General features: G+C 46.1%; 1 protein-coding gene across 3 annotated transcripts in view; it reads right to left on the reverse strand.

The window, feature by feature from the left end:
- The window catches only part of PAO1 (polyamine oxidase 1), a 90750-nt gene that overhangs the window by 23349 nt on the left and 39676 nt on the right, over positions 1 to 27725 (reverse strand). For all 3 annotated transcript variants that reach the window (XM_087369775.1, XM_087369777.1, XM_087369774.1), the window contains 3 exons: positions 25162 to 25416; positions 25003 to 25084; positions 10956 to 11125 (listed from right to left, as the gene is read on the reverse strand). In XM_087369775.1, coding sequence (XP_087225901.1) covers positions 10956 to 11125; positions 25003 to 25084; positions 25162 to 25416 — 507 coding nt within the window. The remainder of the gene's footprint in view (positions 1 to 10955; positions 11126 to 25002; positions 25085 to 25161; positions 25417 to 27725) is intronic.

The raw sequence follows: 27725 nt of genomic DNA on the forward strand, positions 1-27725 counted from the left end.
CAGAATCTGCTTAAGAAATTTGGGGCTTTTTGGTTCTGCTTGCAATCTTGCAGACAGATCTGCAGATTTAGTCCAAACATTTGGGGCTTTCTATTGAAATTGCAAATTTTGGGGCTTTTTGTGCTATTGGCCCTTTCTGGTTGCAATTTCAAGCTCGAAATTTGGGGCTTTTGATTCTGCAGTACAATTTCTTGAAGAAATATGGGGATCTTGTAATTACACTGCAATTTCGCAGTGAAATTTGGGGCTTTTGCAGATAGAGCGCAATTCTTGCAACATTTGGGACTTTTGATCAATTTGCCCCTTTTCGGTTGCAATTTCGGGCCTATTTTGGGGCTTTCGTGTTGGGAGAGCAATTTTGGAGTTTTCAGTTCATACTGCCTTTCTTGAAGTGTTTTGCAGCACTTTTGGCAGATTCTGGAGAGTTTTTGATGCTTGGACAGATTTCTGATAGTGCAAGTGCAGAAATCTGAGTTGCATTTACAGCCAGTGCTTGGCTGTGTTTTTTGGGAGTTGTGCATTTCATTCCCAGTAAGGGAATTCAGTTTTGTATCTGCTTAAATCTCTTTCTTAGATATGGCCCAGCAAAATCAGAATGACTTCCAGTTCGGTGGTCTTTCACAGAAAGACAAGTTGGATGGTACCAACTACTCCCTCTGGAGTTTTATGGCACGCAAGATTCTGATTTCTCGCAATTTATGGGATTATGTGAATGGGAGTGAGATCCGACCAGCAGGTATGGCACCTAATACCCCTCCTCAGCAAGGAGGTGGAAGAGGTCGTGCACAGGGTGCAGCTGCAGAACAAGTTGTTGGTGCAGCTATAGCCACTACTCCAGAGCAGAAGAGATGGGATTCACGGGATGCCTTAGCTTTGTCATGCATCTCTCTTTTAGTGAAAAGATTTATCATTCCGCATATCCGGTCGTGTAAGACCTCGAAGGCAGCGTGGGATATCTTAGAAAGCATGTATGCAGCCCGGAATGATGCAAGGGTATCTTTTTTGAAAAGAGAGTTAAGTAATACACATATGGAAGAGGGTGACTCCATGTCAGTCCACCTCACAAAGCTACAGGATCTCAGAGAGCAATTATTGAACATAGATGAGATTATTCCTGATTCAGAGATGATTACTACCACTCTGAATTCTCTTCCTGAGTCTTATCTCAGCTTTCATACCTCGCTGAACTTATCATTGAGGGGGGGTGCAAATCCTCTCACTTTTCATGAGTTGATAGGACTTCTGCTTCAAGAAGAGCAGACCAGGAAAAACTTGGCTTCACGTGCAGGTGAACAAGCTATGCTCTGAAAGTTTAAGTCAAAAACAAAGGGACACGCAAAGACATCAGTAAATCAGCCTTCTAGTGGGTCAGGACAGCCTTCACAAAAGGCTAAAAATGATGCAAGTAAGCCCAAGAAGAAGGGTTTTTGTCATTACTGCAAAAAGCCAGGTCATCACATTGCAGAATGCAAGAAAAGGCTTGCAAAAGAGAAGAAAAACAGCTCCGGTATGACTGTTTCAGATTCAGCTCCTCATGCATCTGACAGTGGGGATGCTACAGCCAACTTTGTTGGACAGGATTATGCCTTTTTATCTTGCATTTCAGATTCTAGGCTGGCTGCTCCAGATGCTCGGGATAGTACAGCCACTTGTAATGATGATACATATGCATTTTTGACTTGCAGTTATGACTCTTCTACGGATGCATCTGCTTTCAGTGTCAATGAAACACTGAACACTTGGTATTTTGACAGCGATGCATCCAAGTATATCACTTCTAGGAAGCGTCTTTTTACTTCCTTGCATCCACCTCCCGTTCGTAAGAAAGTCACTTGTGCCAATAACTCATCATATTCAGTACGTGGCACAGGAGATGTTGAGCTTACTGCCATTGATGGCTCAGTTTTTAGACTTTCAGATGTCTTATATGTGCTTGGTATCACCAAGAATCTTCTTTCAGTGTCCACTCTTAACAGAGCTGGATTTCAGGTCATCTTTGAGGATGACAATGTGCTGTCCGAGACAGGGAAGATGATAATGCCTTAAGATTATCTGGTGCTCTGCTGCGTGGGCTTTTTCAGCTTGATCTTTTTGAAAAAAGAGCAGCCCATGCTCTTGCAGTTTCTACCCCTACTGCTGCCATGATTATCTGGTGCTCTGCTGCGTGGGCTTTTTCAGCTTGATCTTTTTGAGAAAAGAGCAGCCCATGCTCTTGCAGTTTCTACCCCTACTGCTGCCATGCAGAATGCAGAATTATGGCATGCCCGATATGGCCACATGCATTACAACAACTTGATGACACTTCAAAAGCACTCTATGGTTGATGCATTGCCACCTCTTGAGATACCTCCTCCACATGCCTGTGAAGGGTGCATTTTAGGCTAGATGCATAGATTCCTTCACTTTTATTTGGGGATCCAGTTCTCTCAAGAGAGACGTGGCACTGTTATGTCTCAATCCAAGTATGTGCAGAAACTCTTGGATAGATTTAACATGCATGATTGTAAGCCCATAGCCACTCCCATGGAGCCGGGGCTGAAACTCACAATGCATGATGCAGGAGAATCAGTTGATGCCACATCTTACAGTCAGGCTGTTGGATGCCTCATATATCTCTGCAACACTAGACCTGATATTCAGTTTGCAGTATCTCAGGTGAGCAGGTACATGCACAGCCCAAAAACTATGCATTGGCAGGCAGTTAAGCCCATCTTCCGTTATTTGCAGGGCACGAAGTCTTTTGGCTTGTTATTTCCCGGGGGGGTGACTTGCAGATGCATGCCTACAGTGACTCAGATTGGGCTGGTGATTATGACACTAGGCAGTCCACTAGTGGCAATTGTTTCTTTTTGGGTAAATCTTGCATTTCCTCGCTGAGCAAGAAACAATCTACAGTGGCTACCTCATCATGTGAAGCTGAGTACAGAGCAGCTTTCACAGCAACAGTTGAATGTGTCTGGCTGCGACGTCTATTTGCTCATCTTCATCTGTCTTTGGAGGGTCCTTCTCCAATTCTCACTGATAGTCAGAGTGCCATTGCAGTGGCAAAGAGTCCAGTGTTTCATGCTCGCACGAAGCACATTGAGGTTCACTATCACTACGTCAGAGAGAAGTTGCATGCAGGAGAGATCAGTATGATCTTTGTGTCCACACATGACAACGTTGCAGATATTTTCACCAAAGCACTACCACGTGAAAAGGTTGAGGCATTTCGCAGTGCCCTGAACTTATATCCGTTTGGTGATTGATCAGCCTTGTACATGACATTGGCACTGCAGGGGGGTGTTAGAATTATAGATATAATTCAGCAGTGACCAATGTAAATTAATAAGCTAGTTAGGGGCACTTTTCCCTCTTTAAGAGGTTTTTCCCGCTAACCGCAGTTAGTTCACTAACTATGGTTAGTGACTACTAAGGTTTTGTCACTAGGACAAAACCTTATCTCTAACTCTTTCAGTTGTACTCTTTACACTCTTCTATTGCAACTCAGCTCTCAAGCTCACACTCTCTTGCTCTCTCTCTCTCTCCCCAATCTCTCACATCCTCAAGATCAATGCAGTAGAATGAAATCATCTCTCAAATCAAGAAGTGGTACCTGCCGGACCCCTGTCCTCGTGGGTGAAGTCCCCAACTAGGAGGACTTCCCCGCAGCTTGAGAAGTCGACAATGTCCTAGTAAGACCTACGTATGGTGATGTCTCAGTCTCCTCTCAGACATCTCAAGAAAAGTGACAGATCTCAGGGAGGGGGGGAAGTAGCATACTGCAACGAACAAATCCCGACTATCTATGTGTCGGATCTAGATCCAGAAAAATCTGGAGTGTGTATCTCTCCGCTCTACTTAGATCGTCCCCAAAAGGGTGGACCTGTAAAAGACTGCAACTCCTCCCAATCCTCATACTCCCCCTATGTCCCTCATCTCATCTCTGTAAGCAGACTCCCATGTATACCCACTGACTATTGGTAGTGGGCGCTCTGAACTCTGATGTGTCTCTATATAAAAGACTATGTCATGACATGTATAAGACTCCAAGAAGTTTCCAGGTTCTAATGATAAGGTACTATTATAGTTTCAAATGGTACAAGACAGGGTAACGGTATGCTGAGTCTCATAGACCCCGCCCTCCTATGTGGGAGGAGGGGTAGATGCTCGATGGGAGCCCATAAGGAGTCGTCCATCTCGAACTACCGCCCACTTCCCATCCTTGCGGGCCTAATCTCGCTGCTGTGTCAGAGTGCGCCTCTCCTCAACCTGTAAGGGGGTGAGATCCTCATCCATGGATATCAATGGCTGGTCCCGTAAGACTGATCTACACCGTAGAGCTGAGTGTCGTGCCTGGGCATCATGGAATCGTATGACAAGGGGCTGATCTCGATTAGGGTCTCTCCCCCACCCACCATGCCCTCTCAATCATGTGCTCAGCTACCCCAAGAGTAGTGGCCACAAACGTAGTCACATCGCTCATCGGTGTAGCCTTAGTGCGTGGAATACCACGAACTCTGATGTTGAGACCCTTACTAGCTCTTTGCTACTGATTCATAATGGTGGCCGAAACGGTTGCCTTCGCAAGTTTCCCATTTCACCACGTCTACCCATCTGGATGTCTCCATGATGACAGATTGCATGCTCACAATCTCTACCTTGACCATTGGGGTACTCCCTACCTCCTATTGGAGTTGCAAGATGTCCTGTCTGAGCCCTTGGATGAGGCCAGCCTGCTCCTGAATGACATGGGCCTACTCCTGCATGACACGAGATTGCTCCTAGGTGAAGCGGGCTCGCTCATGTGCGCTCCTATGCGAAGCGAGTCAACTCCACCTCGCGTACACGAATGCTGTGTACCTCCTCCATGAGTAGAGACTCCCAGGCATCTGGTGATGGGTCAACTAGTCCTCGCCCAAGCTAGAACTAAAAAGGTTGTGGTACAAAACTAGGAGAATGGCAAAATGGTTGGCGGTGACTGGGCTAGCTGGTTGAGATAAGGGATGACTGGGGCATGGGCAAAGAAAAGTCGGAGTGTATGATGCCTCCGATATAGGTGACATAGCTAATGAAGCAGATGGGGAGACTGTAACTATAGCAAGAGAAGGAGAGAGAGAGGAGATCAGTGTCGCCAGAGAGGGGGAGGAAGTCAATGCCGGACGTCTTGTCATGGGTATATCTATAGCCGAAGAAGTAGCTGGAGTGGATGTGGCTGCAGATGAGGCCATGGCTTAGGCTGAAGCTGAAGATGAGGCAGATCCCCTCTTATGAATTGCTTTGCTATCCAGTCCGAGTCCGCTCCGGTTGAGAATTTATTCATATTCTCGAGCTTTAATTGTATCTGCTGGTTTTTCTCCTCTTTCTTGATTTTTTCTGTCTCTCCTCTTTTCCCATTTCGAGACCTGACTCTTGTTATCCTGTAGCTTTTTTCTCACTTTATTTTTTGTAGGTCCTAGCGGTGGGGCATGACAAGCCCATCCATTGTCGGAAGGAGAGCTGTCATCAGAGGCGGTAGAGGTTCGTGTGGAAGTGCAGCACGAAATGTGCTACTGTGTAGAAGTGCAACCCAATACCGGCTGCTGTCTGTGGAAGCAAGCTGCGGAGGAGGCCGGGTGAGCAACGGGCAAGAGGGAAGGGCAAGGGCGGATAGGCAAAGCGGAGGTGGGAGGAGCTAGAGCAGAGATGGGGGAGCGGAGGTGGGTGGAGAGGTAGGGGAGAGGGAGCTACCGTGGGCGGCAGAGCTATTGCAACGGAGGGAGGAGCTGCAACGGCGGGTGGCGGAAGAGCAAGGGCGGAGCAACAACGGAGGCGGAGGAGCAAGAGTGGAGGAGCGAGAGCAGAGGCGGAGGAGCAAGAGCTAGGTGGGCAGGGGCAGAGGTGGAGCAGGAGCAGAGGAGTTGCAGTGGGTAGAGGGGCGGAGTAGAGGTGGTAGAGCAAAGGCGGGCAGAGCGGGAGCAGAGGTGGAAGAGCGGGAGGAGCACTGAGAGAGAGAGAGAGAGAGAGAGAGAGAGAGAGAGAGAGAGAGAGAGAGAGAGAGAGAGAAGCAGAAGTAGAAGTAGAAGTAGAAGTAGAGTCTATTAATGTCCTCGGGGGGCCAAAAATGACCCATGGGACCCGTCTCAATACAATGTAAAATAGAGTCTCCTCAAGGAGAGGGGTCAGGAGTCTATGAGTTCTTGACCGCAGGTAAAAAGACGAGTGACAAAAGATCCCAATGCTGTCGGAGAGGCAGTAGAGAGAACTGATGTCAGCTGAGCAGAGTCCTCCAATATTTGCTGGTAGTCCTCCCTGATATGTGCATATTGGGGGCACTGTAGAGCCACATGTGCCTCCGTCTCAACTGTCTACATGTCACAAAGGATACAGACTCTAGCATGTCTGGGCTGATGCATCCAAGCTCCCTTCTCAATTGCAAATGTATGATATATGGTACGAACCTGGCTATGTTTCTGCGATATAGAAGGGAGATAGGTGTGCTAATATAAGGCTAAGCATGAGTCTCTATGGACATGTATGTAGACCAACATGTGGGATTTATGTTATCTTGGTAATATTCCAGCTTTACCTTCTTTTCACTTGTTAGCCAGTGAGGTTGCAAAGTGCTCAGTAAAGACAGTTGAAACTCTTGCATGGTGACCTTTTCAGGCGGCATGGTCAAATATGCTTCCACTTTCCATCTGCTGAATCATTTTCTTATGTAGGTTGCCCATCCTGTACAGATGATCTTACTTTTGTGGTTCTTTTGAAGCTTTGTGCTAGCATTCCATGCTTTATGAGGCAACCTATCACGTTGCATTTGCTGCACCTCTATTAGGTATTGCATAACTCTGATCAGTGCATGAAATTCAATCGGCCTCCTTCCCGTTTCCAACAGAAGTACTGAGTATGGAGTAGTGGGTTTGACACAAAGGTGTCGCCGTAAGAAAGCCTTTTGCATTTTCTCAATATCATTCCATGTAGAGGCTGAAATACTGCCTTCCCATACTTCCACTCCATATAATACTGTCTGTACTACATATGCATCAAATAATACATTTCGAATTTTCCAGTTCCTGGTGTCAGTGTGCCTGCAGTCATTCTCAAACTGGTAGTACTTCCCCAGCCAGTGTCCATCCTTCTGTGTATACATTGCCACCATCTGTGATCTGCCGGGATATCAACCCCTAAGTATTTGAAGGTGCTGACATACTCAATAATCTGTCCATCAAAGGTGATCTCAGGGGGATGTTCTAGCTGATTGGTATAGACTGCCATCATCTTTGTTTTTCCGACATTCACTTGCAGCCCACTTTCCCTACAAAAAGTCTTGAGCACTTGTAAAAGTTTGTGCATAGAGTCCAGATCGTATGCAAAAAGAACTACATCATCTGCGTATAGCAACAATAGCACTGTCCATAGTCCCAATTGCAGTCCTTGCAACCCTTCCTCTGTTGCAAATTCATTGATGAGTTCCTCTAGTTGATCAATGCATATTCCAAACAAGGTACGTGATAGAGGGCAGCCTTGCTTCACTCCCATATTACTCTCAAATACATCGGACATACCCTGTGCTTGCTTGAGTCGGCATAATACCTTTTCATAGATACGAGAGATGCCTACTCTCAAGGCCAATGGGACTCCTATTGCTTGCATTCTCTTCCATAGTCCTCCTCTTGGAATTGTGTCAAATGCTTTCTTGAACTCCATAAAGCAACAAAATAAAGTGCATCCTCTCAATCTGCACTCATCCATGAGGCCTCTCAAGGTAATAAGGTCGTCGGCTCTCTTGTGCTCCTTGCGAAAGCCTACTTGTCTAGTGGCCCTCTTCTGGGCCTCTTCTGCCCATGAGCTGATTTTCATTTCAAGCACCACACTGAAGAGCTTGGCCAATGTAGAGCTGACCATTATAGTTCTGTAATTTGTGACTAAATTTTTGTCTCCACCCTTGTGTAAATGCTGGACCCAATTTTCTTGCCATTCCTCAGGAAAACCATGGTGTAGAGCATGCGTTAGGATGTGTGATAGCCATGTTCTTGCTCGGTCTCCTGTCCATTTCACAAATTCAGCCTGTATCTTCATGTGATCTGAGGCTTTGCCATTAGCCATCTTCTTTAGTCCAGCTTCAATGTCTTCAAAGGTAAAAGGACTAGTACATGTGACCGACAGATCCTCCTTCCCCATTTCAGTGACATGTGCATGATTGTACAACTTGGTAACATAATCAAGCATGGTTGCATCTGATATATCCCCTGTTACCTGTTTCCGTCTGCCTTTCACTTGTTTCCATCCCTTTCTTGGATTTTTTATGAAAGTAATTAAATCAGATTTCTCTTTCTAGAATATATTTTCTTTTCTTTTTCCTTGTGAGGGCATTGTATGTCTTCTCCAATTGTTTATGCCAGTCTGCATCCAATAAGAGAGAGAGAGAGAGAGAGAGAGAGAGAGAGCCTTGTCCGTGTGGCTACCAATAAGCAATTGACTACAACTCCGTGCGTAAAGAGTTAGTCTCCTTTGATCCATTTGTTTGAGAAGCCCAATCTGCGCATAGTGCCCAAGCCATCGATTGATTAGCAAGAAGTTCACTTTGTTTAGCTGTGAAGGCATCCTTTGAATATCAGATCTTCGTCTTGCTATAGATCACAAAGCATGTGTGTGTGCAAAAGACTTCAACTAGCCAGTACTTCGAAGAAGAGCTACCTCAACAACTGCAGTGGGCAGAGAAGGCAACAGCTCCAAGTGCAAACAACAACAGACCAGATCTGAAACAATGGGCAGCAAGGGAGTCGGTGAAGAACTACAGTAAGCTGTCAAATTTCAATCAAAACCGAGCTTGACAAAGGACAGCACATAGCAATAAAGCAGTCTGATGCGTAGCAAACCGGTCACCGGACAACTCAACAAAAGAGTTGTGAGCAGGCTGGCAGAAGGATGGCAAAAATGACAACCAAGAGAATAGTCAGTGGACAGTAGTTGCTTGTGCGACAGGAATTAACCAACACATAGACTGAGTGAGAAGTCGAGACAAAATCCAGGACAGAAGCTGATGTGGCTGTGAGTCGACACACAGAGCAGCATAGTGGCGGTGCAGAAGCCAATGCGTGGCAGCTCGGATTGGCAGAAGAAACTACATACAATAGCTCGACACATGGCAGAAATGGCCCATGAATAAACACATGACATACTTGAACACAAGGCAAAATACATGGACTAAGAAGGATTAAGGGAAAGGGAAAAATTAAACCTCAGTTGTGAATTCACACAAATTGAAGTGAGCAATGAATTTCAAGTCCTCCAAGAAAAATGCCCATGCAATCAAGGAGTTCTGAACAAAATTAACCAACATGCAATGGAGAAGATTTACATAGTGAAAGTTGGCAGACAACAAAGCCACAGCGTGAAAGTCGATGACAAGGTAGAGCCCACGGATCACAAATGAAGCACATGATGATGAAGTCAATGGCACATTAGAACCCAACTCATGATTGAGGGGTGCTGTTGAAAATGTGCGATCTTGAGCGCATGATGTTTGTGCAAAGGGAGAGGGCAATTGGGACCTCACCTAGTATCGACATTGCAAACATGTGAAGGGCATAATCCCATTTACAAAATGGATGCTCAAATATCAAGGCACATAAAGCCTTGAGTGATAGACCTCATCACCCCGGATCCACCTTTTGTGGAGAGGTCCTTGGAGTGGATAGGTGGCTGAGGGGGGGGGCACCCTCAGTACACAGTTCCACCATTCAACTTGCCACATGTCAAATTCTTGACATCAGCAACATCATTTAGGATGGAAAGGCTTGCAATCATTCATTGTGCATCATAACAGGCTGCCTTGCACCGCAACAGGGAGGCCAGGGGTCATTGAGAGTGTGCCTCAGTTTATGCTGCAATCTGGAGCAGCAAGGGAAGCTGCAAATCAAGCAAGCAATTCAGCCTGCAGAGTACTTTCAGGGGGATGGAGGCATGAGGATTATGAGAGAATGTATATGGTTTTTTCAATTGCATTTGAGAAATTTGAACTTAAATTATTTCTAAACTTTGGCCGGGAAAATAAGCACTGTAGACATGAGCAGTGACAGACGCACGATCATCCACATGATCACATAGCAGCATACTTCCGCAAAGATATCTGCAATCAAGGTAATACAAAGAAGCTAGCAGGCACCGTGGTGTTCAGGAAAGATGGCAATTGTGACTTGTCGTGCTGAAGAAAAATATTGATCGGTAAAATCAGTGTCAGAATCCCTGCATACAATCTGATAAGATTAGAGTTCACGGAGAGGGCAAATGGTGCCTGACAGGGAATCCTTTAAAGGCGGAGAAAGAGGAAAACCAAGGGAAGGAGAGGTGTACTAGAGCTCTCTATGAGCACACAGGTTGACAAGGTTGAGAGGTGCCTGAAGGAGATGGAGATTAGCATTGGGAGTGAGAACATTGCACATGTAGGCAGCACCCAGGCCTCTAAATGGTGGTAGGTTGTGCACTATAATGTGCATCAGGGTTTGCCTAATTTTCTACATGTTTTGGATATTCTACTTCATGAGCATGTTCTAGCTTGTATCTATGATTTTCTTACACACATGTGTGCACTAGACAGAGCGAGGTTTACTTTTGGCATTGTGTGAACCCTAGGACAAGTCTTCTGCTGCAGGTAGTAGGCTATAGCAGACTATCCAATTAGTCTTGAAATGGTATGCTGTATTGGGAGTGAGTACTGTATCCACTGCTAAAACATTCCTGCCAAACACGACCCATAAACTTGTCATCTCTGTTGCTGACAATCTCTTACATACATCATCAATGGAATGCCAGCGGGCTTTCTTGTTACTCAATCTTTGTTTTCACTTTATATTGGCCCCATCTTTTCAAGAACTACAATGAAAAAGTAACTAAACCTTCCAACCTTCCAATAAATTTTGTTGCGATATATATTTTTTAGAAGGCCCTGATAAAAAAGAAACACAAGAAGAGTGAAAGGAAAGACAAGATACCTGTTGGATTTCCACACAACAGGATCCTGCACAACTTTCATGTCCAATATTGTTTCTTTGAATCTCATCATCGAATGCATTTGATGATTTCCATGGGAATCCATCTGAGGTTGTTTCATTGCACTTTCCATGATTTATACAATCGAGCAATGTGCTAGCTGTTGCAATACCTGTCGAACAAACAGTGGGGATCTAACACCTATCAATGAGATTACATGAAAGGTGAAAGAAACGGTAAGAGAAACACACACACACACATAGAGCCTAGCAATCCCATATTGAATCTGGTTAAGAGGCTTTTAAAATAGACTAATAAACTTTTGTGTATAACTGACATTCAGACACAAACACACACATTTCACACATAGCAGTTGTTACAAATTCTTCTCTTGCCTGGCTCATCTCTTCCTAGTTTATGGCATCAATCTCTGAGAGAGGCATTTCTGTGCATTTAGGGAACTGAGCAGCTCCCTGCTCCCTCGCCCCCCCCCCCCCCCCCAAATGAACTTTTCTTTTCCCTCCTCATTTCCTGCCCATTTCCCTTGCTCCCGCCTCTCCCCCCCTTTGTCTTTCTTTGCGCCCCTCTCTGCCTTTTTGGCCTTCTTTGCTGTTTTGGTGAACCAGCAGCCCCTTTTCTGTGCGACAGCAGCCTGTCAAGCAGGTTGACTGGTTCGTTGGTTCCTGGAGCAATTTGTGGAGAATGCGCCCTTCCAGAGCTCCCGCCAGCTGGCTACTTGATCGTGTGGTTTCCCTTCAGCATGTGCAGGCTCAAGAACATCGCCCCAGCCCAAATCTTGTTGGTGCTGGCTTCAGAGGGCGTGGGCGTTTTTTGGCTTTCCTTATAGCCCTGACAGTGTACGCAGCCCCAGGAAGGTGCCGTTTCCTTTTGGTGCTATGCTCTCATTGCGAGCTGGTATTGTGGGATTTGAGTGTACTCGGAGCAGCTTCCTAGCTGCTTTCGGTGGACTCTCAGCCCGCCTGGCCTTGTGCCTTACCCAGGACTGTTTAAAAGTGCTCATCAACCCCTTTTTAAGGTTTCTTTTGGTGGCTCAGCTGGGACTTTTAGGGCAAATTGGCCGACCCTAGTCGGCTCGGAGGTGACTGACCAATTGCTGTTGATGATCTTCTAGAATCCTTTTGAAGGATTTCCAAGAACCTACACAAGCGGTAGGGCCTCTCTCCCACTTGGACCACTACATATAATGAGACAAACCAAGTCGCCTACCATGCTCATCAAGTATACAATCATTTCACATGATAGGATGCCTATCAATCTCTTCGAGAGAGGAGGGAAAAACTCTCCGAAGGATATTTCTGAAGCTTGACCAAGCTTTTAGAATAGCAACCATAAGCGGGGAGGAAGGAGATCTGACATGGGCTGAAGTGAAAATCCATATGGTGCTCTCCATCTAGTCTCCACCTGAGGAGGGCCTGCGTTTCTAAATGCACTGAATGAAAAAAAATTCCATGGCTCATCCCCACGCAAAAAACCTCTAACCACAAACTTGCAAGGCAAGGCCTTGCATTGCAAATCTGGGTCTATGATGTTGAGATCCCCCTCCTGTGTGGGAAGGATCAAGGTCTCCCAAGCCACCCTAGCAATAGTGTCTGTTGTGCCATCTAGCCCACTCCATAAAAAATTCCTTATAGGGCTTGTGAACTGAGCGATGCATTCCCTAGAGCTGCACCAACAAGAGCAAACATACCAAGCCGTGGCTAGCAAAACCTGGTTGGCAACCACCACCCTGGATGCAAGGTCCAACCTGGCTGAACTCCAGACAAAGGGTTTCCTCCTTATATTCCCAACACCGGAGCAAACTTCTGCGAAGAAGAGATACCCATACCGACCTTTCATCCTAAGTATCTATCTAACACACTCCTTTGAGTCCAAGTGAAGTCCAAATCATCCCCCCAGTCCGGAGTGTCAATGTCACTAATCCAAAAGCCATTGTACTTGTTCCAATTAATGCGAGCATCTGCTGCATTACAAAACAAGTCCAAGGCTGTCCTGAAAGAAGTGAGACTTTGAGGGAAGGCCTCCAAGAAAATAGTAGTGTCGTCTGCTAGCTCACAATCGACGAGGTCCTCCTCCTGTCTAAGCGGCAATCTGCCCAAGAATGCCAGCTCAAGACTTGAGAAAAATGCTCATAGCCTCAGCCACAAATAGGAAAAGAAAAGGGGCAAGAGGGCATCCCTAATGGACTGACCTGGAAATCTGAAATCTATCTCCCCTGACCCCTCCTATAAGTACCTGGCTGTGGGCTGATCTATAACACCCTGTCAATAGGAACCCCAACCACTATCTCACCAAAAGTAGAAGGCACAAAGTCCTCCTCTAGGAAGTCCGTGAGATCTGCCACGGCTGCGAAAGAGTTCATGTGAACCAAACCTATCATAGGGGTGTGAAGAACCCCTTCAGAGGGAAGCAGATCAATAGTGTACACAGCCCCTTTCCCTCGATCCAAGAGGGGAGTGAGGGAAGGGGCTGCTCTGAATGCCATGATCCTGGAAAGGTCAAGGGCCTCTCTAGCTGCAAAAATATTATCAAGTGCTTGGCTAAGAAGAGGGGCTACCATTGAGTTAGTGGGAGAAGCCGTAGCCATGGTTGCAGCTGGAGCACTAGCGTCCTGAACCAAGTGATGTGCAACATTAGTGGGATCAACAAGAATGGGAATATCCAAAGCTCTAGAGGGTATAGTGTCCTGAATGGCGGCCTCCTAATCTAAAGGGTGAAGGCCACAGAACCGAAACCCATCTGGGGACAGCAAGTGCCATGGAAGCAGGTGGAGGTACCAAGGGAGCACTCCGTCGAGGAAGAGCGCTCTAACATGGAGGGACTGTACCAACACCCTGTCGAGGTGGAGGAGGAGGTGCTGGAACTGTACCAACACCCTGTCTAGATCGAGGAGGAGGTGCTGAAACTGTACCACCCCTCTGTCGAGGTCGAGGGATAGCTGCTTGACTAGAAGGATTTTTAGGCCTCTTCTTTTTCGGACATTCCCTGCCGAAATGCCCAACAGTCTTGCAGATCCTGCACTGGTCGTGTCTGCCTACCATCTCCACTCTCTGTCGAAAGGAAGAACAATCCGGACACTGAAGCATGATATGAAGGGCAGACTGAGCCATGACGAAGGCTAGCACTTAAGGAGAAGGCTAATCAAAAAGTAGTTCAAAATCTCTTCATTCAAGCTAAACGATTTCATTTTAGTCTCTTTCTAAAATCCCAGCATGAAAGGGTTTAAAAAAATCTTTCTATGTCCAAGTGCAAGTACCCGACTTTGAACACAGCACTCGCAGCTTCCGGTGAATCAAAAACAACCTAAAAGAAATCTCGCCGTAGTAAGTGAACATCTTTGAGTCAAGGGGTGAAGTCTGAGGGTAGTGCCGCAAGCATCCAATCTTTGGCTTGTGAGCTGGAAGGGTGAGACCCATAGATGCGTGTGATTAAAGTGATAGAACTTTCAAGTTCTACATCCTTCTTCAGCTGCTGCAACTCATCTTTTGAGAATGTAATTGTTTTCACGGCCGATGGAAGCAGGTTAGGATTGACTGATTGTAAATCCATCGCCAATCGAGGTGGGAAGGTTGATTCAAACCCAGTTGAAAGATCCGTCCGTCACGTTGGATGAACAAAAGAGATAGAGCTTAGCCCGCCTTCACAACCACCCTCACCCACATTTAAAGCAACTGAACAACACAATCACAAGGTAACAGACTTTATTCAAAATCCTCATCTCTACACACCTCTACATTCAGCGCATACTCTGGCCACATTTCCTCCAAAAGCCAAACAACCTCTACCCACTCCTCATCACTCACATATATTACTACAGTCCAATAATCACCTTGGACCACAGACATCAAAATTTCAACATTGAGTCCTTCAAATGACAGACCATAAATCCCTGGCCCAAACTCCAGTGATATGATCATTTCCTTCTTTTACTGCAACAGTAGACGGCTTTTATGGCCAGGACCCAATGGGATTAGAAAAGTGTGGGTAGCTTGCAGATGGAGCTATATCCAAGCAACCAGAGCATGGATCCTTGAACTGGGAACTGAGACAACCCCCCACAAAAAACTGACTAATAATGGACCACACAACCTCAAAAAGAGCCCAATGGACTACACAGCTAAAGACAAGTGCACTTCTTCCCTCAATAACTCAGAGAGCAATTAGCTTCAAATGCTTCCAACCCACAACCCACATGAAGACTAACTTCATGACTCTTCAAGACATCAACCCACAAGATGGCCACGGTCAGGCCACGGTCAGAAAATCTTATTATATCTTTCCCAAGATCATCAACAAGCACTAGTAATGATACAACCCGCCAAATCAAGAAGCTCCTGGCTTCCATCACCCCCCCGAGCAAGATTCCCAGAAGCTAGTTCCCAAGCTCCAACAAATGCAACAGTCGGCCAATTACATTATGAAGCAGTTCTTTCCAAAGGCAACAGCCCGTGTCCCATACGTGAAGATACCCAGCACTTGCAACGGCCCTTCTCTCCAGCCCGATTCCCGTGCAAACAGATTCGTCTCAGCCCATGAGTTCTCCACCAGCCTCTATACAAGTATACCCTGCGCGTGCTCTCAATGAAGCACCTCCGTTATCTCTCACCTCTTCATGCTATGATAGCCTCTAGTCGCGGCTTCTCCTGCACCAGCCACGAACTTTGGTCAAGATGCCTCAGCGTCGTGGTTCCTCTCCTCACCTAGCGCACAAGCTCTCCTTATCCAAGGTATTCCAGCCCCCACAACAGAGTCGCCCATCTACAACCAGCTACATCATCTACTCTTCCAGCCGGATCCACGAGCCGTCATAGCTGCTCTTCTACACACAGAGCGCCCAAAACTCACGTATCTCCTTCCAAAACCTTTCAGCCTGCACAGTATCAACGTCTCTTCCATCCACCATCTGGGAGCCTCCGGGTAATCAGAAATGACGCCACAGCCTGCCTCTCTGTAGCTCACAAAGCTCATGCATCGTCATGGTTCACCAACCTCCTACAGAGTCGCCCATAGATCCTCTCTTGCGCGGTCCCCCAACGCTGCAGCCTCCTCTGCTCACATACACAGAGCTCTCTTGCTCTCTCTGTTGATCCTTCCAACAAGTCCCCAGACCCGGACAGTAGAGACGCTCATCAAATCGAGCTACACCCCCCCGCACAATTGACTCCCCCGCTACTTCTGAGCTCGCGTGCTCCTCCTTTGTGTGCCCATCCCTTCTCGAATTCTCCTACAAGCCGCCATCTCCATGTACGTGCTTCCTCGTCGATCCAGAAGCTCCCCTTTCTTATTACGTAACCACGTTTGCATGCATGTGCTAGCCTTCTCCAAAAAGCAGCCACGTCATCCTTGATTAGCCACCTCACTTTTGCCTTTTTACCACTCCCAAGGCTTCCCCACAAAACGTAGGCCAAGGCACTTAATGCACCACAGTTAGACTTTGTGCACACTAATGCACACCACAAGCATTTAGACCTCATTACCTACTGACTATCCACATATAAACCCAATCCTGACACACGGAAAATTGGAAGACGCCCTCAACAAAAGGAAAACTATGCCCTCATACACATATGACTCATGACATTCTCAAAGAGCACATGTCATCCCGTAACAAAACATCATCGCACACTGGATACCATGCTCTGGGATGTCTGGTGCACCCACACTACTCTCATCATTTCCCATGAGTCCCTGCAAAAGCATTTACAATCTCAAGAAAGTATTTACACCAATATAAAGTTTTGTGATGAGAGTATCCATAACTCAAAACCACCACCTACTAGCTATGTGCATAGCTATGTGCCTACCCATCATCATGCAACAAGTGAAAGACTTATTTACAATTTTATCCATACAACGTCTGCTATAATTAGAAAGGGCGAGAAAGGAAGGAATAGAATAGAATAGAATAGAATGTTGTATTATCGTCCTCTGGAGGCCGAAAAACGACCCATGGGACCTCATCTGATCAGAGAAGATACAAAAAAGGAAGTCTCTGTCCTCCAAAGAGGAAGGGGTGATATAGTAACACAGTATCACTGCTTTATAGCCTACGACATCGTGCATTGTTCTCTATGCTTAAGAATCCTACCAATATATGTGCCCAAGATAGGAGGATGTACATGCGTGAGTAGGCTCACAAGATTTGAGTGCATCTCTACGACATTCTGAAGATCTTTCCTTATGTGGGCATACTATGGGCATGTCAATAAAACATGTGCTTCTATCTCCACGTCCTGCAAATCACACATTTGGCAAATTCGTCGATCTCTTGAAGTATCTCCCCACGCTCCTCTCTCCACCTCTAGCATATGAGAATGGGTACGCATACTTGCAATATTACGCCTGACATTAATAGGTATGGGCATGCTTATGTATCTTTGAACATTGTCCTTTGCTTGAGCATATGTGCTCCAATAGCTGGGACTAATATGTTGGCAATAGTATTCAAACTTAGCTCTTTTCTTAGCTGATTGCCATTTATGATGCAATGCTTCGAGGAGCGCTTTTTGCAGTGCCTCCTCATCCATTTTGTCTGAGGGGCTATCTAAATATGAGGCAACTTCCCACCTTTGGAACCAGCCATGAATATCTAGCCACCATCGTGAGGATAGGATCTTACTCTTATTTGTTTTTTGAAGTCTTCTACTTGCTTCCCATGCCTTTCTTGGTAGTCTGTGTATGTCCATGGCCTTGACCTTCTTGATGTATTTGAAAACTCTTTCCAATGCCCTTATTTCAATTGGTTTGGTGCCAGTCTCTAGAAGCATGATTTAGTAGGGTGTGGTAATTTTGATTCCCAAGTGCCTTCTGATGAATGATTTTTGCATCTTCTCAATATCATCCCATTTTGATGCTGAGATACTTCCTCCCCAAACTTCCACCCCATATAACACTGTCTGTACAACATATGCATCAAAAAGGATTTGTCTAATACCCCATCTTATAGTGTCACTATTCCTGCAATCATTCTCAAACTGATAGTACTTACCCCACCCTGCATCAATCCTTCTTTGAACACAATCACTCCACCTGTGATTTTCTGGTATATCCACCCCTAGGTATTTGAAAGTTTGCACTCTTTCAATTTGCTGGCCATTGTACATAATATTTGGTGTGTTTGCTGGCTGTACTGTTTTGACTATCATCATCTTTGTTTTGTTGACATTAACAGCAAAGCCACTTTCCACACAAAATTTATGAAGTACATGCATCATCCATCCCACCTTTTCTGCTGTGTGTGAGAAGAAAACAACATCATCTGCATACAACAGCAGTAATACAGCATATCCCAAGATTTGAGGGCTATCTATGCTCTTTTGTTGTAGTGTCTCCTCGACCGATTCTTCTAGTCTATCAATGCATAAGCCAAACAATATAGGTGACAGTGGGCATCCCTGTTTCACCCCCATATTGCTGTAGAACGCTGTTGATAGCCCATTTTTTCCCTTGAGTTGGCATGTTACCTTCTCATATAGCCTGAAAACTGCTATCCTGAGTTGGTGTGGTACTTCCAACTGCAACATTCTCTCCCATAAACTGTTTCTGGGCACCATATCGAATGCTTTCTTAAAATCTATAAAGCAACAAAAAAGGGTTTTGCCTTGTAGCCTACTCTCCTCCATTAAAACTCGTATAGTGACCAGATGATCCACAGTGCTGTGAACTTTCCTAAAGCCTGCTTGTCCAATGGCCCTTTTTTTATGCAACTCTGCCCATAGGCTGAGTTCTGACTCAATTATTGTGCTAAACAGTTTTGCCATTGTGGAGCTCACCATTATGGTTCTATAATTGGTAAGTTGATTGCGGTTCCCTCCTTTGTAAAGTGGCTTTATCCAATTCTCTTGCCATTCGGGTGGAAAACCATAGAGCATTGCATCATTGAGTAGCCCTACTAGGCATCTTCGTGTGTATTCATTTGTCCATTTTATAAGTTCTGCACTCAATTGCACTGTGTCCGATGCTTTTCCATTAGCCATCTTCTTCAGCCCTTCATTCACATCATCCAATGAAAAGACGTTTGGGCCATTATAATGAACTATCTCTGCTGTCATAGGTGGGGCTTGGGTGTGCACATACAATTGTTTGACATATTGCAGCATTTCTTCCTCTGTGAAGTCCCCTATTATGTCTCTTGGTCTACCTTTAGTGCGTCTCCATGTCCCCTTTGGGTTTTTAGCAAAATCGATAGCGTCTTCCCATTCCTTTTCCAGTAAATATTTCCTCTTCTTTCTTCGAGTGAGTGTATGGAAGAGCCTTTCTGCTTTTTTACGCTCCTCATCATCTGTCATTAGTTTCAACTTTATCCTGGCCACTTTGCAATCCTTATCAAACCATTTATTTTGTGGCAGACCCTTCCTGCATGCTTTACCACTCTTTTTCTTGCCTAACGCAATTTCTCCTGCTGAGAGCAAAACCCTTCTTGTTTCATCCCAATTTAATTTGCATATATCCTTCATTAATTCGTCAACAACATCAGCATATTTCTCTCTTTGATCTAGGCATAGTCGGAAGGTCCAATGTTCAGCTATTTGCTTTGCAAGTTCTGCTTGATGGGGCATATGCATCTCAACATAGAGGGGGGTGTGATCTGATTCCGGGTACTCAGAACCGATTGTAAAATCAGTCACAAGATGTATTGCATCGAGTGAGATCAATGCATAATCTATTACACTAGATCCTCCACTAGGTGGGAAGCATGTTGGTACCCCTGTTTGTGGGTATAAACCTGCCCCATTCATCACGATCAAACGGAGGCCATTGATCATGCTGGTTAATGCGTCACCATGTGCATTGACCTTCTTATCATGTGAATGATGGCACCAACTATGATCTATGTGCATTTCCTCTTCTTTGTTGTACTCATGCTCTGTGAGGGGCTGAAATTGTGTGTCCCCTATACGCGCATTCATATCACCCAGCACCATCACATGTCCTTCAAGTCTGAAATGTGCCACATCCAAGCATAGGTCTCCATATGGATCTGATGCATCTTTACCAAACCTTTGATAAAATGGGGAGTCTTGATGTGGGATATAGCATCCTGCAATAAATAGTGGCATTGACTGCGTTTTGACCTTGATCCATATATACCTTTTATGTGGATCATCTTTGCATATACTCACCATGTCTTCTAAGTGCTCTTTGCATAAGCATGCCACCCCTCCTTGCCCACGTTTACCAACATTTGATTGCCATAGAGAATGCACTTTGTAACCATGAATTGGGGGGAGTCTGCATATGTCCCTTTCCCATGTCTCAACCAGAAAGATTATATCAGCATTTTCAAGCACGTCATTAAGGCCTGCCCCTTTTTTCCAAGGGAAACCCCTACAATTCCAAAACATTATCTTGAGACTTTGTTTGGTCCCATGGGTAGCGTACCCCTAGAGATTATTGCCTTCTCTTGCCTCTTGCCTCTTCTTACGGGCCTCATAGAGTTGACGTCTCTCTTCTTGCTGTTTGGGTGTCCTATCCTCAGTCACAAAATAAGAAGTTCCTTTTAGATACACCTTGCTACTATCCAATATAATTGCTCTCTTTCTTGTGTCCATCATTGTACACACTATTGCTCGATGGTAATCCTTGTTTTCCTGCTTCTTTCCTACCCGGTGAGCTCCAACACAGTCACATCCTGTATAGCAAAATGCTCTTGAAAGAAATCTATAATTTCTTTGGCTAGTGACAAGGGTGTTTCTGCATCCTTTTCTGTCATACCTCGTATGAATATATTTTGTGCTCTTTTCTCCCTTTCAATGCATTCTTTCAATGCATTCAAGGAAGCGACTGTAGAGGAGAAAAGCAAGAAGAGGAGGGCAAGAAAGAAAAAGGGGGGTAAGGGGAGGGGCCGAGAATGAGGAGGGGAGGAGGAGAAAGAAAGAAATTTTATTAAAGTCTTTTGAAGACCGATGGGTCTATCAAACTATGAAAAACCTGGTACAAAACAAGCTGTGAGGGTGGAGCTACTAAATGAGCATCCACACCAATGCAGAATGCAAAAATGCAAAATGATAGTACTAAGTACAGCATAGTCATATTAATGGTCGACTACAAATCAATCTCATCATCATCAGGACATAAGGGTGGATGAGGCAACAGAGGCATGAAATCGGCAATAGAGTGTTGTCAGCTGCTCACGGGTGCGGCCCTATGACGTCTCCTGGTGGTCATAGCTCTGCGCCTAACAAGGGCCATAGTAACCCCTGTCAGCCGAGCTCTGACTCTAAACAGAGAGGGAATCTCCCCAAGTGTAATCTGCACGTCGGTCCTCTGTCTGAGCTGTCGGGTCACTGACTCTGGGTCACGGTCATGTCAAGGCCTCGTCTCGTGGGAATCCATGTGATCTGGTAGGAAGAACTCCGTAATAGAGTTCTGAGAGGGATCTGCCAAGGAAGAAGTCTGCTCATGTCTCCCTGATCGAAGTATCCTCTCGCGGTGTCTGATTACCTGATGGATGAAGCCCGCCAAACATCTTTGGTCTGGATAGGAGAGGAATCGGGACAAAACCCTAGAGCTATCTCTGAAGAGGGAGTAGAAACTCCCTTGGATCTCATAGTAAACAAGACACTTGAAGATGAAGTGCTCCACCCTCTCAACCTCTTTCATGTCACATAATGTGCATATGCGCCTCTCCCTGGGTAGGCCCTCTGCTCTGCCGCTCTCAATACGAAGTCTATGTGAAGAGACCCAAAACTGCCCAATAGATATCCTCAATGAGTGGGGTAAGTGGATCTGCGTGTATCCTAGTGGGTCAATGAAACCCTCCTTTGTGATATGCAAGCAGTGATCTTTGTAGAAGCTGAGCTCCATTAGGAGTTTGCTTGGTCCCAACCAGGTCCGGAATATGTGTAGCTGTAACAGCTCCTCATGAATTACATGGTTGACCTCGTGTGATAGGAGGGGAGAAAACGGAGCATCCATACTGTACTGGAAGGGAGGGAGTCCATCCATACTGTACTGGAAGGGAGGGAGAGAGATGGTTGGAGCCCCAGTCGCTCCAACCATCTCTCTATGCGTGCATACCAGCATCTTTGGTCCCCCCTGCCGAAAGTGCCATAGAAGAGGACAATGCTAGCCAAGGTAGTCTGCTGCGCCCAGAAGTGTAATCCCCGTACTCCCTGACTCAGTACAAAAACGTGATGACCTGAAATGCAACATCTAGCATTAATAGGGAGGACCCAAACTCAGCCTCAATGATGAGGAATGCATGGCTTACCTCGTATCATCCACGACAGCATGAGAACCTGTAGCTGCTCCACACGAGTCCACTCTATATCTGACAAGTCTGGCCCCAACAAGGGCTGCCATATGTCCCCACTGGGCGAACCAAGGAGTCAAAAAGCAGCCCCTTAGTCCGTGGATCCTGAAAGTCGAGCTAAAACACTGCCTCTCTAGTCTAGCCAATGAAGCTTATCCCCTGCGCAAGCAGGCCTGCATCGCGGGGCGGGTCTCATAGTAAAGATGGGTCCGAAGAAGGCAACCCCAAGATACGTGTATGACGAAACTATCTCAATAGGGGACCCATCAAACGTTAACTGCTCCTGATGCATGATGGCTCGAGATGTATTGAAGATCATAACCTTGGTTTTATCAAGGTTGACCTTCAAATCATGAGACTCACAAAAAAACTGTAGTGCCACATCATATGCATTTAGCAATATATGGATCCGAGTGCCAATAAGAGAACATCCATCCCCTCCCTGTGTCTGCATCATTGTCTCGAAACTCGCCAATGTAGAGGCCAAACAGGGTAGGTGATAAAAGACACCCATGTTTGACTCCAATAGTGCTCATGATCTCGTCTGTCCACCCAGACCCTGCCCAGACTCTGCCATCTCGAACTCTGCCATGACAAACCCTCTGCCCGAGACTCTCTCATAAAGTGCCATGACAGCCCAAATGATCTCCTTGTCATAACCCAAATCCTGTAGGCGTCGGAGGAGGCGGGCTCTCGGGACCATATTAAAATGCTTTGCAGAAATCCACAAAGCAAAAGTAAACCCTCTGCTTCCGTGCCCTCTCCTCCTCGATAATACTCCTTAGCGTGAGAATGTGATCCATGGTTCCATGATCCCACCGGAATCCAGCCCGTCCTGCTGCTCTAAGGCCTTGACACTCAGCAAATCAACTGACCTCAGAATCAAGCACTGATGCATAAATTTTGGACATGACATGTCCAATCATAATGGTCCTGTAATTCTCCGGGCTCATGGGATCTCTTGCCTTGTGGATGGGTGAAATAGTGTTAATGGTCTAGGTGCATGGAAACCCCAAACAAACAACTTCATTAAAGAGCTTTACTAAGATCGGAGCTAGGAGGTTAATCCCATATGCAATGAACTCAGTGCATAGCCCCTCATGATCCTTCGCTTGGCCATTATGAAGTTTCAATATGGCATCCTTCACCCCTCCCTTAGTGAAGAGGGTGCAGAAGATGGGACGTAGCATATGTGAGAGATCAGGGACTAGCTGATTTGAAATGTCATATAGTGTGCATGCTTACTTATGCCAAACCTGAGTATCAGTGAGTGGTGAGGGGGACCATCCCTCTAGAAATATCCGCCAAAAGTCCTTAGAGTTGTTACTAAACAAAATGTTCACTAGTTCCTCCTCGTTCCAGCGAATGAAATCTAGTTTCTTTCTATGCACCAGTCGATGATACTCGCGTAGAGTCTCTGGTTCGCTCGAAAGATTGTTTTTGGTTTCGAATCTGAGCTGATGACGTAAAGCCTTGCACTCATCATCGTACTAGCTATTACAAGGTACGGTCCAGGGTGATGGAAGGGGGGTGGAGCGAGTGGTGTGAGGGAAAACGTGAAGGGCAGCCTAGTGTAGTGAGTGGGTGATCAGGGCAGCGCGGTCCTCTAATAGGAGCATGATTCATGAAGTCAATATAAGCGAGAAGTATGTACAGACGGCCCGAGTAAATAGGTGAGTGATCACGGTCGAAGCGTATGTCATGATAGGTGGAGTAAGAAATCAGTGGGGTGGAAGGTGTTGTGCGACGGGGAGTGGAAATACTAAAGAATAAGTAGGTATGATCAGCTCCAGGGGGAAGAGGTGCCACATTAAAATCAGTTATGCGAGATGTGAAGGCAGGGGATCCCATGATGTAATCAACAACGCTAGAGCCTCCCCCATGTGGAAAGCATGTGAGAGGAAAGGGCAGAGTAGGGAGGAGGAAAGGGTGGAAAGGGAGGCGGGGGAGGGGTGCTGAGGAGACAGGGAGGCCAGGCGGGGAAGGGGTGGGGGTAGGGAGGTGGGGAGAGGGACTGAAGGAGGCAAGGAGGGGCGAAGCAGGGGCGCTGGTAGGGAGGCGGAGAGGGGGCTGCTGAGGGAGGCAGGGGTAGGGGGTGAGGGAGGTGGGGGTAGGGAGGCGGGACGGGGCTGAGGGAGGCAGGGGTAGGGGCGGGGACTGAGGGAGGTGGGGGTAGGGGCGGTTGAAGGGAGGCGGGGGTAGGGGCTGAGGGAGGTGGGGGTAGGGGCGGTTGAAGGGAGGCGGGTGAAGGGAGGCGGGGAGGGGGCTGAGGGGAGTGAGGAGGGAGGGAGGGGCTGAGAGGGAGGGGGCTGAGGAGGGCAGCAGGGGGTGTGCGGGGAGGAGCAGCAGCTCTTTGCCTCTGAAATGAGGTTTTGATTTCAGGTTTTGTAACAATACATGTTTTAACTGATTATTCCAGGTTTCCAGCTTAATAAATTGTATAGTACATGTACTGCAAACACACACAGCCATAATAGGTATTTGGCCCTTTATAGACTATCCTCTCGGTTCATATTTCAATCATGCCCATGTAAAGTGAAATTGACAAGCAAGTCAACAGGTTCACGATTTATTTCGTTGGACATCTCTTGGCAATAAAAGTTGAGTTTGCATCCTCAAACTGGTTCTGTTAAAAAAACAACGGTACTTTTAGAGAGTATGATATGTTTCAGTTGTAACAATCAGATTATTTTTTGAATAAGGTTTGCTTTGTCAATATTCAAGAAAATTAAACTTAGACATGGCATTCAGAGATAATCGCTAATAGAGGGGCCTACCAGCAAGGTAAGCACCATGTACATAACCATTGAACTTCTCACTCGTGTGCTCTCCAGTAAAATATAGATGTTTAACAGGAGCCTGAAAGGTATGAAGGAAGTCAGTTGTAAGAAATTTAGAGATGACATTACTAACATCCATTCAAGTTGGTATCTGACCTTCATACGATCAAAATCAACCTCTGAGACACCAATAGGCCAATTTGTATAGGTCCCACGATAGAACCGATCTTTCCACCATCGTGGAACTAGTATTTGTTCAATTTCTGGGATTCCTTCTCCAAACAATGTTTTCAAAACCACCATGATTTCTGCCTTTGTTTCATCGTCTGACTGTTGCTCAATTCTTCGAGACTCATCATCTGTAACTGTAACAAAAAGGATATTTGATCCAGGAAATTCGTTTTCCAAATGCTGCACATAAAAACTAAAAGGATTAGTTACATCAGAAAGAGTTTTCATTGGAAGGAAACAAAAACGAGATTGCATGCGATGGTAAAGCATCATTTAGAAATTCTTTTTATATTCTCGATTTGCTTGACAAGGAAGACAGCCCCCTTGCTAAAAATTTTGCGAGTGTTAAAAGGGCTCACTAAGGCCCTCGCTGAAAGCTAAAGTGCTAAATTAATAAGCAAAATAGCAAAGTAGCAAAATAGCATAAGAGTATCAGGTGCTTAGAGCTAATGCTCCTAGTACATGCCCAGGCTCCATATATCTAGGTACCCTGGTGGCTCTCTAATGGGATGTGAGGAGCTCTCGTATCTGTGTCTGTCGAGCTGTCTCTCGGTGTAGTGGAAGGCGTGGTCTCCTCGATCTCTCTATCTGATGGGCTACGTCAAGGGTGACGCCTCGTCTCTGGCGGCGGTCTCCTCTGAGGAGGGCTGAAATAGATCAGACCTCGATTGCGCGTGCTACGGTCGATCTCTGTTTAGAATGTGGAGTGTATGCCTCTCGTCTGGTAGCATCGTGATGAAGACTCCCACTGCTAATCCATGATACTCTCATTTCATCAAGCTCCTCTCCCTCAGCCTCCCTGGTAGGTGACTCAGATGCATAGAAATCTATGACACGTGTCTGTGCTCTGTTGATCTCAAAGACTTGTGGCATCGCCCCCTACTGCTCTCTCGCCTGTCGCATCAGTGTATCTCTCTATCGTCGCATCTTGATCACATAGTGCCCAACACAAACCTGGTCGACAAAATGAATCAACCAAAGCCATGCCCCTCCTGAAAGAGGTAGTGATATCGCCCTTGGATCTCATAGTAGACTGGGCAAGCACATAAAAAATGCTCCTCTGTCTCGACCTCCCCCATCTGGCATAGTCTGCAGATCCTCTGCTCTTTGGGTATGCCTGCAGCTCTGCCTGCCTCAATCCTTAGCTGGTCTGATGAGACTCGCAATTGCGATGGCGATCCTTAGTGTATGTGAGACTCTCCTATCCTCGAGGTACTGAAGTTTGATGATGAGACCATGCTCCAAGACCCTCAAAAAGTGGTCATGGTAGAACTAGATCTTGGTGGAAAACTCCTCTCCCCCCAAAGCCCTAGATGTATGGAGCTAGAAGAGGTCCAACTATATGACACGGTTGATCTCATCTCGTGGTACCATCTCAAGTGGTGCGTCCATGCTATACTGAAAGGGGGGAAGTTTGTCCATCTGAATGCCATGACAACCAAACCATGTGGATATCCGTGCGTACCATGCTCTATCAACACCGCTCTCTACCAGTCGCCTAGAAGATTCCAATGCTAGCCTTGGTAATCTCCACTGGGATAAGGCCCAAAGTTTGTGGAGGAATAGCACCCTTTGAAAGATGGCATCAACCTGGAGAGGGGGCGAACTCTGCCTGTATAATCTGATGGGGACCGAGGGCTTACTTCGAATCATCCTGGATCCCATAGTCACCTATAGCCCCTCAAATTTCTTCCACTCTGTCACTAAAATGTCACTTCACCAGAAAGGTGCTGCATACATAGCAGTCGGTTTCACCAGGGTGTCGAAAAGCCAACCCTTCGTCAAAGGGTGTTGGAAGTGTGCCTGAAGCACCGCCTCTCTAGTCTTGCCAAGGTACCCCATCCTCGTGTGAGTCGTGTTGTACTTGCATGGATCATCGTGAAACCTAGTCCGATGAACACTACCCCCAAATATGTGTAAGACTGCACTATCTCCACTTGCTCATCTCGGTACGTGAAGCTATGGCGAGACAGGACACTGCTAGTGAGATGTTGAAGATCATAACCTTGGTTTTTCCAAGGTTAACTGTCAAGTTTCTCCCTCTCTCCAGAACATCTCCAGAGCCTCTAGATGTTTATACAATCCCTCTGCTGAGGATGATATGAGGACTATGTCATTTGTGTACAGTAGTATCTGCACCATTAGGTCAGCCAGAAGTGAACCCTCTCCACCTAGGCGATCAACAAAGGATGTAATCTCATCAATATAGAGCCCGAAGAGAGTCGGTGAGAGGGAGCAGCCTTGCTTCACTTCGATAGTGCTCTCAACCCAATCTGATAGATCTTCTGAGACACGTACCCTCCCTCTAACGGACTCATATAAACTTATAACCCCAAAGAGAGAGAGAGAGAGAGAGAGAGAGAGAGAGAGAGAGAGAGAGAGAGAGAGAGAGTAGGACGAAGGAGGGAGAGTAGATAACTTAGTCCTAACCCACAATAGCTTAGTTTTGGCCTTCATTACAAACCATCCCCGCCACAAACAGCTTTGTC

This window comes from Dipteris shenzhenensis, chromosome 31, assembly GCF_047967505.1.
Source record: "Dipteris shenzhenensis isolate YYH24624 ecotype China chromosome 31, Dip_SZ_1.0, whole genome shotgun sequence".
In the NCBI taxonomy this organism is placed as follows: domain Eukaryota; kingdom Viridiplantae; phylum Streptophyta; class Polypodiopsida; order Gleicheniales; family Dipteridaceae; genus Dipteris; species Dipteris shenzhenensis.